The 17,750-nt window shown below is 35.2% G+C and overlaps 1 protein-coding gene across 5 annotated transcripts in view; it reads right to left on the bottom strand.

Moving 5' to 3' along the window:
* EDIL3 (EGF like repeats and discoidin domains 3) overlaps positions 1-17,750 on the bottom strand; it is an 805,830-nt gene that overhangs the window by 39,081 nt on the left and 748,999 nt on the right. For all 5 annotated transcript variants that reach the window (XM_045166535.1, XM_044947327.2, XM_006072355.4 and 2 more), the window contains one exon: positions 16,590-16,745. In XM_045166535.1, the coding sequence (XP_045022470.1) occupies positions 16,590-16,745 (156 nt within the window). The remainder of the gene's footprint in view (positions 1-16,589; positions 16,746-17,750) is intronic.

Here is a 17,750-nt window from a genome sequence, read left to right as displayed (position 1 = left end):
TGTATTTTATTTGCTAAATCTGGCAACCCAGGGAATCCTGGCCCCGAGTTGAGCAGGTACAAACTCTGTTTTGATCTGAACTGACTCCCGAGTCTTTTTATCTCAGTGATGTAAGGGTTTACTGATTATTAAAAATATATTCGATATTAGGAAGGAAAGTCAACTTTGCTATTATAGTGATGAACTATCAAAAAGAAGAAAAAATGGTACAATATTGTATGTAAAAGTAACATTTTTACTCACTCAGGAGGAATGCCTTTTATTATTAACATTTCATTTATCTGTATGAAATTAATTTTGCTTCTACTTTTATTGGAAAGTAGGAAATTAATTTCTATGTTTGGTCTTCTGGGGTATAGTGATCTGTTCACAGTTATATAAAATGTGGGAGGAATGCCCTTTCATGCAGGTATAATTCCTGGATTAATCTTTTATTTTTTAAAGATATATTTAAATCAGTTTTGTGCCTCAGATTATATCAGAAGCTTTTAATGATGAGGAATGCATTGCCTCTTTAATAAAGACCCCAAGGGGTTTTGCACAGACATGCATCTCAAGAGTGCACAATACATATTAGTATGTTTTCTCTTTGAGTTCTAACAAAAGGAAGTACATGCGAGTCACTGCCAAATGAGTCCTTTTATAGGGTGGTGGTAGAGTCAGAAATTCTTTTATGGTTTCTCATAAACATAGACCTGTAGCAGGTATTATTTATTCTCTGTCAGATTTAAACTATGACAAAATAGACATAAATGTTAATTCATTTTAAAAGGATTAGAGACTTAGTTGCTCAACATATGGTAGTTGATGGTGTGATGGAGGCTAGGAAACTGGCATGTGCATTGTGTACAGTGTCCCTGAGGAATTACTACCTTCAATATTCATTGTTTGGTAATTATTTAGAAATGAAATGGATTCATATTTTTGCTGTATTTTAGTCAAAGGTCAATGCATAGTTCTCACAACCAAAATAATGACATGGTTTCTGTCTTATAGTGATCAAGTACTCATTTTCATAGTAGGAGGAATGAAAACTACCAGATTCACATTAAATAGAATTTTGTAATTTTTATAGTAAAAAATAATAAAAATTTTTTCGCAGTTAAGCTCTCTTGTTTTAATCAGGTTCATCACCTCCTTTTTATGAATAATAATACATTAATTTTTAACAATTTATTTAAGTTTGATGGCCTTGACCATTCTATTGGGAACCTATCACCATTCAATACATATATTTTTTCTTTTGTTGAAATTTAGTAAATTCACAGCACTCAAAAACAGTTTGCCTTTTGCACAAATAACAGTGAAAACACAATCATACACAATCTATAGGATGCAGCAAAAGCAGTTTCTTGGAGGGAATTTCATAGTGATAGAGGACTTCTTCAAAAAACAAGAAAAACTTAAGTAAACAAACCAATATATCACCTAAAAGAATTAGAAAAAGGACAAACAAAACTTAAAGTCAGCAGAAAGAAGGCAATAATAAAGATCAGAGAGAAATAAATAGAGATTTAAAAACCAACAGAAAAAATCAATAAAAACAAGAACTGGTTCTTTGAAAGGGTAAACAAAATTGGCAAAGTTCTGGTGAGTCTCACTAATAAGAAAAGAAATAACTCAAATAAACAAAATAGGAAATGAAAAAGGAGAAATAAGGACTGATACCACAGGAATGCAAACAAATAAACAACAAAAAAAAGAGAATACAATGGACAATTTATATGAGAACAAATTTGACAATCCAGAAGAAATATACAAGATTTTGGAAACATACAGCCCATCAGAACTGAATCAAGAAGAAACCGATAAAGTGAACAGACTGATAGCTAGAAGTAAACTAGAATCTGTAATTAAAAACTCCCTACAAATGAAAAGTCCAGGACCAGATGATTTCACAGGCAAATTCTACCAAATATACAAATAATTTATGCTGATCCTTCTCAAAAGTCTTCCAGAAGACTGATGAGGAAGTGGAGGAAACATTCCCAAAGACATTCTATGAAGCCGCCATCATCCCGATACCAAAACCAGACAAAGACATTACCAAAAACTCAAATTACATGCCAATATCTTTGATGAATATAGATGTAAAATTCTCAATAAAACTATTAGCAAACTGAATCCAATAACACATAAAAAAGATTATATGCTATGACCAAGTTGGATTCATCCCCGGTTCACAAGGATGGTTCAAGATATACAAATTAATGCGATATACCACATCAATTAAAGTAAAAACAAAAACCACATGATCATTTCAATAGGTACAGAAAAAGCATTTGATAAAATTCATCATCTATTCATCATAGAAACTCTTACTAAAGTGGGTATAGTGGGAACCTTATCTCAACCTAATAAAAGCTCTTTATGACAAACCCACCACCATATAATACCTTGATGAAACGGAAAGCTTTCCCGCTAAAATCTTGAATAAGACATGAATGCTCACTCTCACCACTTCTATTCAACATAGTATTGGAAGTCCTAGCCACAGAAACAGTCAAGAAAAAAGTAAAAGGGATCCAAATTGGAAAGGAAGAGGTAAAAGTGTCTTTTTATGCAGATGAAATATGATACCGTATATAGAAAACCATAAGGACTCCACACAAAAACTACTAGAATTGATAAGTGAGTTCAGCCAGGTAGAAAGATACAAGATTAACATACAGCAGTCTATTGCAATTCTTTACAATAATCTGAAAGGAAATATAAAAAAATAAAACCCTTTTAAAATCATATGTAAAAAAATAAAATAATTTGAATAAACCTGATCAAGAAGGTGAAAGACTTATATGCTAAGAAATATAAAACATTTATAAAAAATTGGAGATGATTCAAAGAAATGGAAAAATATCCTATGCTCTTGAATTGGAAGAATTAATTTTGTTAAAATGGCCATACTATCCAAAGCTATCTATGGATTTAATGTGCTCCATATCAAATTACCCATGACATTTTTTGCAGAGCTAGAACAAATAATCCTAAAATTTATATGGAACCATAAAAGACACAGAATTGCTAAAGCAATCTTGAGGAAACAGAACAAAGCAGGAGGCATAACCCCAACCAGACTTCAGACAATACTACAAAGCTACTCAAAAACAGTAATAAAATCAGCATGATTTTGACACAAAATTAACATATGGGTCAATGGAACAGAATAGAGACCCTAGAAATAAACCCACACACCTATGGTTAATTAATCTTTGACAAGGGAGGCCAGAATATACAATGGTGAAAAGACTGTTCTCTTTAGCAAGTGATTTTGGGAAAGCTGGACAGCCACATTAAATCAGTGAAGTTAGAACATACCCGCCAACCATACATAAAAATAAAGTTGAAATGGCTTAAAGACTTAAATATGAGGCATGACAGCATAACATTCCTAGCAGAGAATATATATTCTCTGACATAAACCGTACTAATATTTTTCTTATGTCAGTTTCTCAAGGCAATATAATTAAAGACAAAAATAAACAAATGGGAACCTAATAAAATTTAAAAGCTTTTGCACAGCAAAGGAAATGATAAACAAAATGAAAAGACAATCTACAGACTGGGAGAAAATATTTACAAATGATGCAACCGACAAAGGATTAATTTCCAAAATATATAATTGAGTAACAAAAATATAAACAACCTAATAGAAAAATGGGCAGAAAACGTAAAGAGATACATCTCCAAATAAGACATACGCATGGCTAGCATGCACAAGAGAAGATGTTCAACACTGCTATTTATTAGCAAAAAGCAAATCAAAACCATGAAAACGTCTACAAATAAAAATGTTGGAGAGAGTGTGGAGAAAATGGAACTCTCCCACACTGTTAGTGGGAATGTGTGTTGGTGCAGCCATTATGGAGGACATTATGGAGATTACTCAAAAAACTAAAAATAGAGTTGCCATACAATCCATCAACTCCACACCTGGGCGTATATCCAGACAAAACTCTAATTCAAAAAGTTACATGCACCACTATGTTCATAGCAACACTATTCACTATAGCAAGACAGGGAAAAACCTGTGTTCACTGGCAGAGGAATGGAGACAGATGTTTCACACACACCCATATATATGGAATATTACTGGAATATATATTATACATATGGAATATTACTGGAATATATATTATATATATGTGGAATATTACTGAGCAACAGAATATTACTCAGCCATGAAAAACAATGAAATAGTACCGTTTTCAGCAACATAGATGAACCTAGAGATGATCATACTAAGTGAAGTAAGTCAGAGTAAGAAAGACATCTTTGATATCACTTTTATATGGAATCTAAAATATGACACAAATGAACCTATCTACAAAATAGAAACAGTCTCATAGACATAGAGAACAAACTTATATTTGTTGAGGGGGAGGGCCCTACGGTAGGGATTTGCATTGGGAGTTTGGAGTTAGCAGATGCAAACTATTGCATATAGAATGGATGGATACACAGCATGGTCCCACTACAGAGCACAGGGAACTATATTCAATATCCTGTCATAGGCCATAATGGAAAAGAATATAAAAAATAGTGTATGTAAATATAAAAAATTAGATTAAAAAAAGATACAAGGATATTTTTATAGCACAGGGAATATAGCCAATATTTTTAATAACAAAATGGAGTACAATCTATAAAAAATCAAATCACTATGTTGTACATGTAAAATTTTAAAATATATATATATTTATATCTTAATATTTTTTCCTGTATTTATTTTATTTTTTTTTAATTTAAATTTATTTTAATTTTTTTTTTATTTTTTAACTTTACAATATTGTATTGGTTTTGCCATACATCAACATGCATCCGCCACAGGTATACACGTGTTCCCCATCCTGAACCCTCCACCCTCCTCCCTCCCCGTACCATCCCTCTGGGTCGTCCCAGTGCACCAGCCCCAAGCATCCAGTATCGTGTATCGAACCTGGACTGGCGACTCGTTTCATATATGATATTATACATGTTTCAATGCCATTCTCCCAAATCATCCCACCCTCTCCCTTTCCCACAGAGTCCAAAAGACTGTTCTATACATCAGTGTCTCTTTTGCTGTCTTGTATACAGGGTTATTGTTACCATCTTTCTAAATTCCATATATATGCATTAGTATACTGTATTGGTGTTTTTCTTTCTGGCTTAAGGGCTGTGATCCATTATTTTAATTTTTTAACTGATACATAGGCTCATAGTTTGTCTAACATTTGATAGTCCTCACAGTAGTAATCCAAGAATGAACTAAATAAAAAGTAATTCTTTTCCATTAAAAAATATTATGTGCCTCATAATACAGAAGTCAAACATGACCATGAGACATTCAGAATTTTCAGTGAGGAAATTTTTATTAATTTTTGGTGAGTGATGGTGAATTAGAAAGACAAAAATCATGAAATTTTAAGTTGTCTGGTATTTGAGTATTGGGATAAGTAAGACCATAAAGCCAGTAATCATTAAAAAATATTATTTTTTACTGATGAACATTTTACTTGAATAACTATGTAACATATTACCTGGCTTTTCACACATTTTGTTTTTATTCATGCAGAAACATCTGTTGACTAGAAAAACTATATTGTTTCAGACTTTAAGGTAGTTTATCAAATTTTTTTAAAATAAAAGAAGTTGAGTTTTATACATACATAAGACATGTATAATTAACACAAAGAACAAACATATTCGTTCCTCATTCCTGCATTATTCGGTATTGTTTTCTCTTTTCCCTATAAACTTCCCTATAAACTGAGAATGATGTTCTCCAGCATCTGTGCTGCGATGTTACCTGTCACTAAATATGAGTCATAGTGGCAGGGATGTTTTTCCTCCTCCAGCCCACTCCCAAATTGGTGAGTTTTATCGATCTTGTACCTGATGTTTGATTGCCTTTTTTTTCCCTTCTATTATCTGATGATATGTCCTTAGAGAAGCACTCTGCTTTCCCTTTTTGTTTTAAATGAACATTAGAACTCCAAATGTCTTCTAAGATATTTAAACACTTCACTGGCCAGAATTAACCATATATTTTACATTGCTAGTTTTTAATATTATAGAATGTGAACTGACATACAAAACAGTTTTTTTTTGCAACTTCAAAATTGATCCATGAAGAAAGACAATTAGGTTTCTAATTCTGTCTCCAAATACACCTAATGTCTTTTCAAAATTAACGAGCACCTTACGATCCACTGGCTCGTGACTACTCCGTGGCTGCTCTGTCACTCCAGCTTGGCTTTTACTTCTAACAGACAGGTAGTTACTTTCCTGTACACTTGTAGTTCTTTCAGTTACTAACTAACCCTCTCCCTGTTCACCTCCATCCCATAAGCCCCATTTCCTGTTCCTTTCTCTTCTGCTCTTAAACTCTTCACATCGCCCTAGGTTCAGGAACAAACATCTTGGAGTAGGCAGACCATCTGGAGCCTGCGTTAAACATGGAAATGGAAATAGAGGTCTTTTTACAGATGATCCAGCCCTTTTGCCTCTGGACTTGCATCTGGGCTTTGGCCTTGTTTCTGACCCCAATCCCCCACATCACAACTGACTTTAAGTGAGTCCCCATTATGTTCTTTATGTACCATGAACAACTGCTTTCACAGTGCTCATTGGTGAAAATATGCTACTTTCTGAATTTAAATTTGTTCACTATGGCTGCCCTTTCCAATCCAACAGGCAGATCTTGCTCTGCAAACATCATCCCCTTTGATGAATCAGTTCTTCACTGGAATGCTTTCTGAGATGTGGTCTTCTTGGTCAGTGACCTAAGCAAAATTTACAGGGATACCATATTTTTGGCATGATTTTAAAAGCTATATAAGGAATTGGGTTTCCCAGGTGGTGCTAATGGTAAGAATCTGTTTCTCAATGCAGGAAGCACAAGAGATTCAGGTTTGATCCCTGGGTCTGAAGAACCTCTGGATTAGGAATTGGCAACCCACTCCAGTATTCTTGCCTGGAAAATCCTATGGACAGAGGAGCCTGGAAGGCTACAGTCCATGGGGTCACAAAGAGTTGGACATGACTGAGCACACATCACACACACATAAGGAATTAAGAAGAGGTGGCAAGGATACACAGAAGAACTATACAAAAAAGGTCTTAATGACCCAGATAAACACAATGGTGTGGACACTCACCTAGAGCCAGACATCATGTAGTGGGAAGTCAAGTGGGCCTTAGGAAGCATTACTAAGAATAAAGCTAGTGGAAGTGACAGAATTCCAGCTCAGCCATCTCAAATCCTAAAAGACGACGCTGTGAAAGTGCTGCCAGCAATAAGCCATCAAATTTGGAAAACTCAGCAGTGGCCACAGGACTGGAAAAAGTCAGTTTTCATTCCAGTACCAAAGAAGGGTGACATCAAAGAATGTTCAAATTACTATACAATTGTGCTCGTTTCACATGCTAGCAAAGTAATACTCAATTTTGAAGCCTAGGCTTTAGTAGTTCATGAACCAAGAACTTGCAGATGTGCAAGCTGATTTAGAAAAGGTAGAAGAACCAGAGATCAAATTGCCAACATTTGAAGGATCACAAAGAAAGCAAGGAAATTCTAGAAAAACATTTATTTCAGCTTCATTGACTATCCTAAAGCCTTTATTGTGTGGATCACAACAAACTGTGGAAAATTCTTAAAGAGATGGGAATACTACACCACCTGATCTGTCTCCTGAGAAACCTGTATGCAGGTCAAGAAGCAACAGTTAAAACCAGACATGGAACAATAGACTGCTTCAAAACTGGGAAAGGAATACATTAAGGCTGTATATTGTCACTCTGTCTATTTAACTTATATACAGAGTACATCATGCAAAATGCCAGGATAGATTAATCACAAACTGGAATCTAGACTGCAGGGAAAAATATCAATGACCTCAGATATGTAGATGATGCCACTCTAATGGCAGAAAGTGAAGAGGAAATAAAGAGTCTCTTGATGAGGGTAAAAGAGGAAAGTGAAAAAGCAGGCTTAAAGCTCAACATTCAAAATCTAAGATCATGGCATCAGATTACATCACTTCATGGCAAACAGAAGAGGAAAAAGTGGGAATCGTATCTGGTTTTATTTTCTTGGGCTCCAACATTACTGTGGATAGTGACTGCAGCCACAAAATTAAAAGATGCTTGCTCTTTGGAAGAAAAGGTGTGACAAATCTAGACAACATATTAAAAAGCAGAGAAATCACTTTGCTGACAAGACAAATATCCATATAGTCAAAGCTATGATTTTTCCAGTAGTCATGTATGGATGTGAGAGTTGGACCATAATGAAGGCTGAGTGCAAAAGAATTGATGTTTTTGAATTTTGGTGCTGAAGAAGACTCTTGAGAGTCCCTTGAACATCAAAGAGAACAGACTGCTGCTGCTGCTGCCAAGTCACTTCAGTCGTGTCCATGCTAAAGAAAATCAACCCTGAATATTCACTGGAGGAATTGATGCTAAAGCCAAAACTCCAATACTTTGGCCATCTGATGTGAACAGCTGACTCACTGTAAAAGATCCTGATGCTGGGAAAGATTGAGGGCAGGTGTAGAAGGGGGCAACAGAGGATGAGGTGGTTGGATGACATCACCAACTCAATGGACAAAGTTTGAGCAAACTCTGGGAGATGGTGAAGGACAGGAAAGCCTGGTGTGCTGCAGTTCATGGGGTCACAAAGAGTCAGACACAACTTTGTGAATGAACAACAACAACAAGGAATTAGAGGGCTTCCTTGAATTTTACAGTTAGTGTATATATTGAAATAACTGAACTTTTTATCTTTTAACCCCTTAATTCCATGAAGTTTTTATGGCGTTAAAAGTGGAATTGTAACATTAACTATTACCTCCCTCTATCTACATGCAGGTCAGGGAGCAACAGTTAGAACTGGACATGGAACAACAGACTGGTTCCAAATAGGAAAAGGAGTACGTCAAGGCTGTATATTGTCATCCCTGCTTATTTAACTTATATACAGAGTACATCATGAGAAATGCTGGGCTGGAAGAAGCACAAGCTGGAATCAAGATTGCCAGGAGAAATATCAATAACCTCAGATATGCAGATGACACCACCCTTATGGCAGAAAGTGAAGAGGAACTAAAAAGCCTCTTGATGAAAGTGAAAGTAGAGAGTGAAAAAGTTGGCTTAAAGCTCATTCAGAAAACAAAGATTATAGCATCTGGTCCCATCACTTCATGGGAAATAGATGGGGAAACAGTGTCAGACTTTATTTTTTGGGGCTCCAAAATCACTGCAGATGGTGACTGCAGCCATGAAATTAAAAGATGCTTACTCCTTGGAAGGAAAATTATGACCAACCTAGATAGCATATTCAAAAGCAGAGACATTAGTTTGCCAACAAAGATTCCTCTAGTCAAGGCTATGGTTTTTCCAGTGGTCATGTATGGATGTGAGAGTTGGACTGTGAAGAAAGCTGAGCAACGAAGAATTGATGCTTTTGAACTGTGGTTTTGGAGAAGACTCTTGAGAGTCCCTTGGACTGCAAGGAGATCTAACCAGTCTATCCTAAAGGAGATCAGTCCTGGGTGTTCATTGGAAGGACTGATGCTGAAGCTGAAACTCCAGTACTTTGGCCACCTCATGCGAAGACCTGACTCATTGGAAAAGACCCTGATGCTGGGAGGAATTGGGGGCAGGAGGAGAAGGGGACGACAGAGGATGAGATGGCTGGATGGCATCACTGACTCGATGGACTTGAGTTTGGGTGAACTCCGGGAGTTGGTGATGGACAGGGAGGCCTGGCGTGCTGTGATTCATGGGGTCGCAAAGAGTCGGACATGCCTGAGCGACTGAACTGAACTGATCTACATCTACTTCTGGGCAGAGATATTTAATACAATTTAAAATTTAAAAGTGTGAGCTCATCATTGAACTTTATATTCTGCCAGAATTTGAATATTCTCAGGTGGTGTCCTAAGTTTCAAAATCCTATAACACCCCCATTTATGTGAACATAGGCAATTTTGTATTCTTTATACCAACTATATAGTAGTTGGGTCCCATAATATTGAATTACAACAAGGGAAGAAAGCAGATAAAATTGTAAATAACAGCTGATACCAGATGGTGTTTATTTAAATAACACTGTCCTTAATTCAGACAACGCTAAAACTATATCCTTGTCTCTTTAACTTCCAATTAAGTCACTCACCAGATCCCTGAGTAAGTACACTACTGTGTCTATATTACGAATCTCTAGCAAATGGGGCACAAGTCACTTGCTATTTTTAAATTCAAGTGTTTTCTGTGAAGTCAATTAATCCTTGGAAATCAGCTTTTCTTTCCCTTCCTGCCTTGTTTGAATACAGCAAGAGGACTCTGAATGAATGAGACGAAGGGTGTCCATGCAAGATGGAGAGATTGCCCTTGATCTTGCTATTCCAAAACATGTAGCTGGTCCTCCTTGAAAGACTAATTCACCCCTTTCGTTTTCTCCTGCTAGCGTCCTCCCCATTGATTGCCCCTGAGGATTCCTTTATTTACTTCCTAGTGAAATGAAGCAGGACCTTCTTTTCCTTACTACTCATGTCCTCTGCCTGCTTTGTCCTGTGGAAAAACTTTAGCCCAAGGCTAAGTTTAATCAGAAGTGAGACAATACAGGAACAAAGGAAAATAGTCAAAAGAGACCAAATACTAATAATGTTGTCATTAATTATAGCCCTTTAGTTCCTTCTCAAGGGCTATAGATAATATTGAGCTATATCTTATGAGCTGTCTTTGAGATGCTGAAACTCGCACTAGCCATGACATAAGCTGCCACAATTCCAAGAATTGGCCTCAAGGAAATGAGAACAAACCAAACACAGAACTGAAGATTAACTGTACCTAAAATAATCAAGATGATGCTGGTCAGGTCACCAATGACCAATTTCAAGTCAACTGTCAAGAGTTGACTATTGTTTCTACATGTAGCCTCCTCCCTCCATCTAGAAAAGCTCTTGTCATCTGATCGTCAGGGCAGGAGTTGGCCTTTGGACCAGCATCAAAAATAAAGCAAACTTTCCTTTCCATCAGCTTTGCCTCTTTACTGTTTTTTGTTTTTTTTTTTTTTTCCAGTGGCAAGCAGCTGGACTCCACTTTTGGTTGCACTTAGGCATTCTTTAGGTTCTAAATTTGTGGTCCAAATCAATTTCAAAAGAACAGCATGGGTATTGACTGCTGGAATGATGTCTTCTTCAGTTTGCTTCACTGATGAGCTGGACTTTGAAGGCTAAGTATTCAAATTTAATTCCAGCTACCTGGGAGTGTTAGCATCAGCAGGAAAGAGAGCATGCCCTGCGGCATTTGTAATTACTCTCGGATTTGAATATACTCTCCGATACAGATTTGCAGGCTGTATTAATAAGGACTGTTGTGCTGTTGCTTCTCTTTTTCACACTGAGTTGAGAAAAGAAAGGCAAGAGGGACAGACCAGGAATTTTTTTTCTTCTTCCTATTGGAGAGTCACAAACTTTTTGAAATGGACATCTGTGCTACTTCTTTCCTAGAGTTGTTTTATCAGATAATACACTGGGTAGAGGATATTTTGGTTCTTCAAAATAAGCTGAATGAATCAAAGTTTTTCCATCTTTCCTGAGTTCCTTATTAGGCTGAGAGTTCTTTGAGCCACTGTGTCATATTCTGACATCCACCCCCCGCCACCTTACTTATGGCATGGAGGTGACAATAATTGCAGAACACATATTTCACATTCTTCTAGATGCTTTCCCACAAAATCTGTATTCCTAACTAATTAAATATATTTAAATGTAAAATTTGTTTAAAACTAGTACCTGTTACTTTCTGGTGTTCATAAGAGAACTGGTAAACATATCAAAATCTAAACCTGCTTTTGGAAGCACCAATTCATATTGATTTCTACTGACAAATTTGAGGCCAAACAAAGTCCTAAGGAATAAGTTCCATTCTCATTAGAAAAATACAAAACTGCATTTAGTTCTGAAAGCTTAATTTGAGTTTTGGTATTGATTAGAGTCATCTTTGCTTATTATTTAAATTAGCTTAGGCTTCTGTAAACATTTAAATTCCCAGAGCCTCCCTGCAGAGTATGAGGCAGAGCCCAGAAAACTGTGTTTCTTAACTAGCTCTCCCATGAGTGTTATAATCAGGAAATTTTGGTAACTACTGAATTAGAGAGTTCGCCAAGTTGCAGAATAGTTCTTGATGACTATGCAGAATTCATCTTTTTAAGAACCAACAAAAAGCAGGGTTTTGGATTTTCTTTTACAGAAAATCCAGAATGAAGTTGCAGTTTTTTAACTTATGTTTTTTTAAAAAACAGTGTAATTTCAGGGGAGAGACAAAATAGACTATTACCAGCATTTTTTCCTTCTCCCAAAGAAGAAAGCTCCCATGGTGTAAATTCAGGTTTACTTAAAAACCATATTATGACTAATACATTGGTTGAGAAAACCAATTTTCATTTCTACTTTTTCCATAGAAGTACTCTTCCTGAAATTTATTATTATGTTATTTTGGCTTCTAACCTTAAAAATTAAATACAGAAAGTGTCTGTCAAATTTTGCAATTTTCCTGCTAAAATTTGCAGTAAAACAGCTCCAAGAGTACAAAAACAAATGTCACTTTCATGAGAGCAAAGGAACATTTGACTTTTAAATGAAAGAATCTGAATCCATGTTGGAAAGAAATACAAAATTAAATGTTAGAAAATACTGTAGACTAGAAAGAAAAAATATTGATAAGAATGTAGGGATTGTACTGAGAGAAGTATTATCACATGCTCCATAGCAAAAGATTTAATGTAGAATTTTGTTCAAAAATAGAATACTAAAGTCAATTCTTAAGAAAGCTCAGAGAAGGTAAATGAGAAAGTGACATTTTAATGATGAGAACAAGGCATCTCTGTTTCTGCAAGTAACTTTTGTTGTATATGTACACACATACACATATATACACAGGCACATTCATGCATATATTTAGATACTCCTATACATATACAGGAGAAGGCAATGGCACCCCACTCCAGTACTCTTGCCTGGAAAATCCCATGGATGGAGGAGCCTGGTGGGCTGCAGTCCATGGAGTCACTAAGAGTCGGACACGACTGAGCAACTTCACTTTCACTTGCATGCATTGGAGAAGGAAATGGCAACCCACTCCAGTGTTCTTGCCTGGAGAATTCCAGGGACGGGGGAGCCTGGTGGGCTGCAGTCTATGGGGTCGTGCAGAGTCGGACACGACTGAAGTGACTTAGCAGCATACATATACATCGAATTGATTGAACTGAAAGTCGCTCAGCCATGTCCAAATCTTTGTGACCCCATGGACTGTCCACGGAATTCTCCAGGCCAGAATACTGGAGTGGGTAGCCTTTCCCTTCTCCAGGGTATCTCCCCAACCCAGGGATTGAACCCAGGTCTACTCGCATTGCAGGTGGATTCTTTACCAGCTGGGGCACCATGGAAGCCCACTCCAGTACTCCTGCTTGGAAAATCCCATGGACAGAGGAGCCTGGTAGGCTACAGTCCATGGGGTCGCAAAGAGTAGGACACGACTGAGTGACTTCACTTTCTTTCTTTCTATACATATACATAATTTTTCCTTGTCATTGTTTTCCTGACATTAATCCTGTTTCTAGATCTACATTAGACTTCCTCATCCATAGCCCCCAAAATTGATTAGAGGAAGTGTTGGGTAAAAACAGAAAACAAGATAGGTAACTTTCGTGAATATTTCCTTTGAAATGTGCATATATAAAACATTTCACAGGCATATGTTTTGCCGTGAAACATTCATTTATTATATTTATTTGAATGAAAGCTTGTGGTTGAATTTATACTTGTAAGAAATGAATGTATTGAAGACCTTTTCCTCTTATGGCAAGTAACCACAGAAAACAAGATACAAATAATAAGAATCAAGAGAAGATGGTTTATTCAACTTCAGAAAAGTTAATTGCTGAGTTGTGTAGGACCTCTTGAAAGACGAAAAAGAACACTTCTATAAATATATGAAACTATACTTAATTTCCTAGTATTAATAGTAATACCAACACAAAACACAACTACTTGGAGAGAGAGATATATATATACACACACATACATATAAATATAAAAACATACTTTGATTGGTGTGTGTGTGTGTGTGTGTAAGATGCCTGTATTTCCAAGTGCTAAAAGAACACATGCAATCCATTTTCTCATTTATTTTATAAAATTCCTTTCTCTGTAGGAATGGAGATGTTTACTCCCTATACTTCCTTCTTGTACAGAAGGTATTTTTTATTTTGACAGTAACTGCAGCATTCCTATGCTTATCGGTTTACTGGTGCTCGTTGCTTCCTTTGGTAATAAATAGTGAACTTATTAAGGTTTTTCTTCAATGTACCAATCTATAATATTAAAAACAGAACAGCTAAATCTGATTTTAAAACCACTTATATTGGCTGAGTTTAGCCAGCTGTCATATTTATATGTATATTACAAACTAAAACAATCACTAAAACAAAAGTTATGGCAAATAAGTCAAAAAATGAAACACAATGGAATCACTAAAAAAATTCAGTTAATTCAAAAGAAGGCTGAAAACAGGAAAAAAATGAAAGAAAAGATGAGACACGTAGGAAATAAATAACAAGATGAGATTCAAACCCAATCACTTCAATACTCATATCCAGCACAAATGGTCTAAATGCTCCATTTAAAAGCAGAGATAGTTGAATTGGAAAAAAGGAAAAAATCTTATGCTGGATAGAAAAAAATGCATTTTAAATACAAAGCAGAAATAGTTAATAGCAAAAAGATGGAGAAAAACATATAGTAATGCAGTACTAATTAAAAGGAAGCTGGAGTATCTCTACTGACAGAAGCAAAGTAGGTTTCAAAGCAGAAATACCATGGGGAATTAAGAAGGTCCTATTCTAATGATAAAAGTTATTTGATCAAAAACACATTACAACCCTAATGATTCATATATTTTTTTTAACAGACTTTCAAAATACATGAAGTAAATACCAATATAACTGCCAGGAGAAATAGGGAAATCAACAATTAAGGTTGGAGATTTTCACATTGCTGTCTCTGTTACTAATAGTACAAGTAGATAGAAAATCAGTAAGGATATAGGAAACCTGAACAACACTATCAAATCACTTGGCCAAATTGACACCAAAATTTTATGTACATTTTAGACTGAGATAATGAAATAAAATGAATTAATACACATATGTCCAATATATCAATTAATGAAATTAAAAAATTACTCACAAATAATAATTAAATCATATGCTTAATATAAATGGAGATAATGAAATACTTCATGAGCACAATGGTTTATACCTCTTCCCTAAATCAGACTACGTAAGGATTTTAATATTACAGATATATGCTTTTCAGTGAATATTACATGGATTATAGATGAGAACACTTACCTTAAAAATAATTTTAAGAACTGTATAATTTATGAAAAATTACACCTTACAGAATATATTTTCACTCTTTACACATAAAAATGCCTACTGTAAAAGGTGAAAACGGGAATTGAAAGAGTTATTTGCTATAAATTATAGCAGATATTTGTCTACACATAAAAAATTTGAAGACATTTTACAAAATATTCAATATTCATTCAATTGAAGATGCCTCTGATTATAAAACATGCCATTATTTTATACTCTTCTAGAAAATAATAAGTTTCCAATTAAATTGTGATATTGAGATACACCAATTTCTGAGATGTTAAAGCTCAAAATATGTGTGTTTTCTGAGATGTTAAGTGAATGTGTCTATCCTGAGATGCTAAATGGGCATGTTCTGAGATATTAAAAGGTAAGTAATTGTGGTTTTTATAATCTAAAACTAAAAACACATCTCCCCTAAAATGAATTTCCTGTTAACTTAATTCAGACTTTGTAGACCGACTGAAATAGCCACTCTGGGTCTTAGTATTTCTGGGAAAATTAAATTTTCTACCTTGGATATTTGAAGAGAGAAAGATATCCCCAACCTTTCTATTGGTTAATAACAAACAACAGTAAGGAAATAAAGGTGTTACAGAAAATGGAAAAAATCATTATTAAACCAGAAATGCTGAACTTGAATGAAAGTGTATTATATTTCCCCCCACATCACTGAACTAAGATATTTCATTTCTACTGACGTCTTCAGAAAGCTATATTTCTTTGCACAAAAAGTCTAAGCAACAAATTCAATTTCATTAATGTAAGGCCATATTTTAACATCTGATCCAATTAACTATTGATATTTTCCTTGAGCACTTTCATTCTCCAAGGTCCCAAAGACATTCAGACCATCAAACGCTATGAAAAGATGTTCGACACACTAAGAACTTTTTGAAAAATAATTAGAGACTTTATGGTGCAGTTTAGGTGCACAAATATATGTTGATTATTTTAATATTAAAACATTTTATGGCTCAAAAAATTAAATCTACAAATTAAGACACAAAGAAACTGAACGAGAAACAATGAATTAGTAATCAAATCTGTTCACTTCTAATTATAATTCTACAATCCCTAATTATCAAAAGAATCAAGGAAATTAAAAATGTTAAACAATTTGCTCCTCCACTTCTGCGTGTCCTAAATCACCAGAATGACTTACCTTATCTTTTCTTTGCTTTTCATCCTGGTATACGGTCCAGTGTTCTCCGTCATTGCTGTAAGCTAGTTTGTAGGAGCCTACAAACTGCACATGACCAAAATCTTTAGCTCCTTGTGTGATAATGCCAGTCACTTTGGTAGGGACTAGAAGATCCACCTACAAAAAAGAAAAGACATCATTTAAATGCCACAATAGAGTCTATCATAAATTTGTAATTCTTCTGAACTCAGGAGATTAAGAAACATATATACTAAAGCCAAAAATCCACTTGATTATTTGTATTTTGAAATAGATGACTGAGTCTATTATTGGGTTGTACTTTTGATTATGCCAGTGGGTAAAACTAGTTTAAAATTTGAACAACTACTCTGAGCAGTCATTTCATTCTACCATTTAATTTTGTATTAAGTTGATTCATCTAGCGTGTGGTTTTTGTGTAACTGAGATAGTACAGAACTGGCAAGGCTGACCTTCTTGAGATTGATCATTTTCTCCCAGAGTTTGTGCTTATAATTCAATTTTCTGACTTTACTGGACACTTCAGTAATAATAAAAATAAAATTGCAGTTGTGATCACATCACAAAATATTTGATGTTTCATAATTAAACTTAAAAAAAATCAACCCCATTTCCATGAATTTTAATTGGTTCAGTAATAAATAACTGAATAATAGCAATCATGTGAAATGCCAGGCTGGATAAATCACAAGTTGGAATCAAGATTACCAGGAGAAATATCAGCATCCTCATAATTCAGATGATATCACTCTAATGGTAGAAAGCAAAGAGGAGCTACAGAGTCTCTTGGTGAGGGTGAAAAGAGGATAGTGAAAAAGCTGGCCTAAAAGTCAATATTCAAAAAACTTAAGATCATGGCATCCAGTCCTATTACTTCATGGCAAATAGAAGGGGAAAAAGTAGGAGTGACAGATTTTACTTTCTTGGACGCCAAAACCACTACAGATGGTGACTGCAGACATGAAGTTAAAAGACATTTGCTCCTTGGAAGGAAGGCTATGACAAACCTAGACAGCATAAAAAGCAGAGAAGTCACAGACAAAGGCCCATATTGTCAAAGTTAATGGTTTTTCCAGGAGTCATGTACGAATGTGAGAGTCGGTCCATAAAGAAGGCTAAGTGCTAAAGAACTGGTGTTTTTGA

The sequence above is a fragment of the Bubalus bubalis genome, chromosome 9 (genome assembly GCF_019923935.1).
Source record: "Bubalus bubalis isolate 160015118507 breed Murrah chromosome 9, NDDB_SH_1, whole genome shotgun sequence".
Lineage (NCBI taxonomy): Eukaryota > Metazoa > Chordata > Mammalia > Artiodactyla > Bovidae > Bubalus > Bubalus bubalis.
The sequence above is the reverse complement of the archived record's forward strand: the minus strand, read 5'-3'. Positions and strand labels throughout refer to the sequence as shown.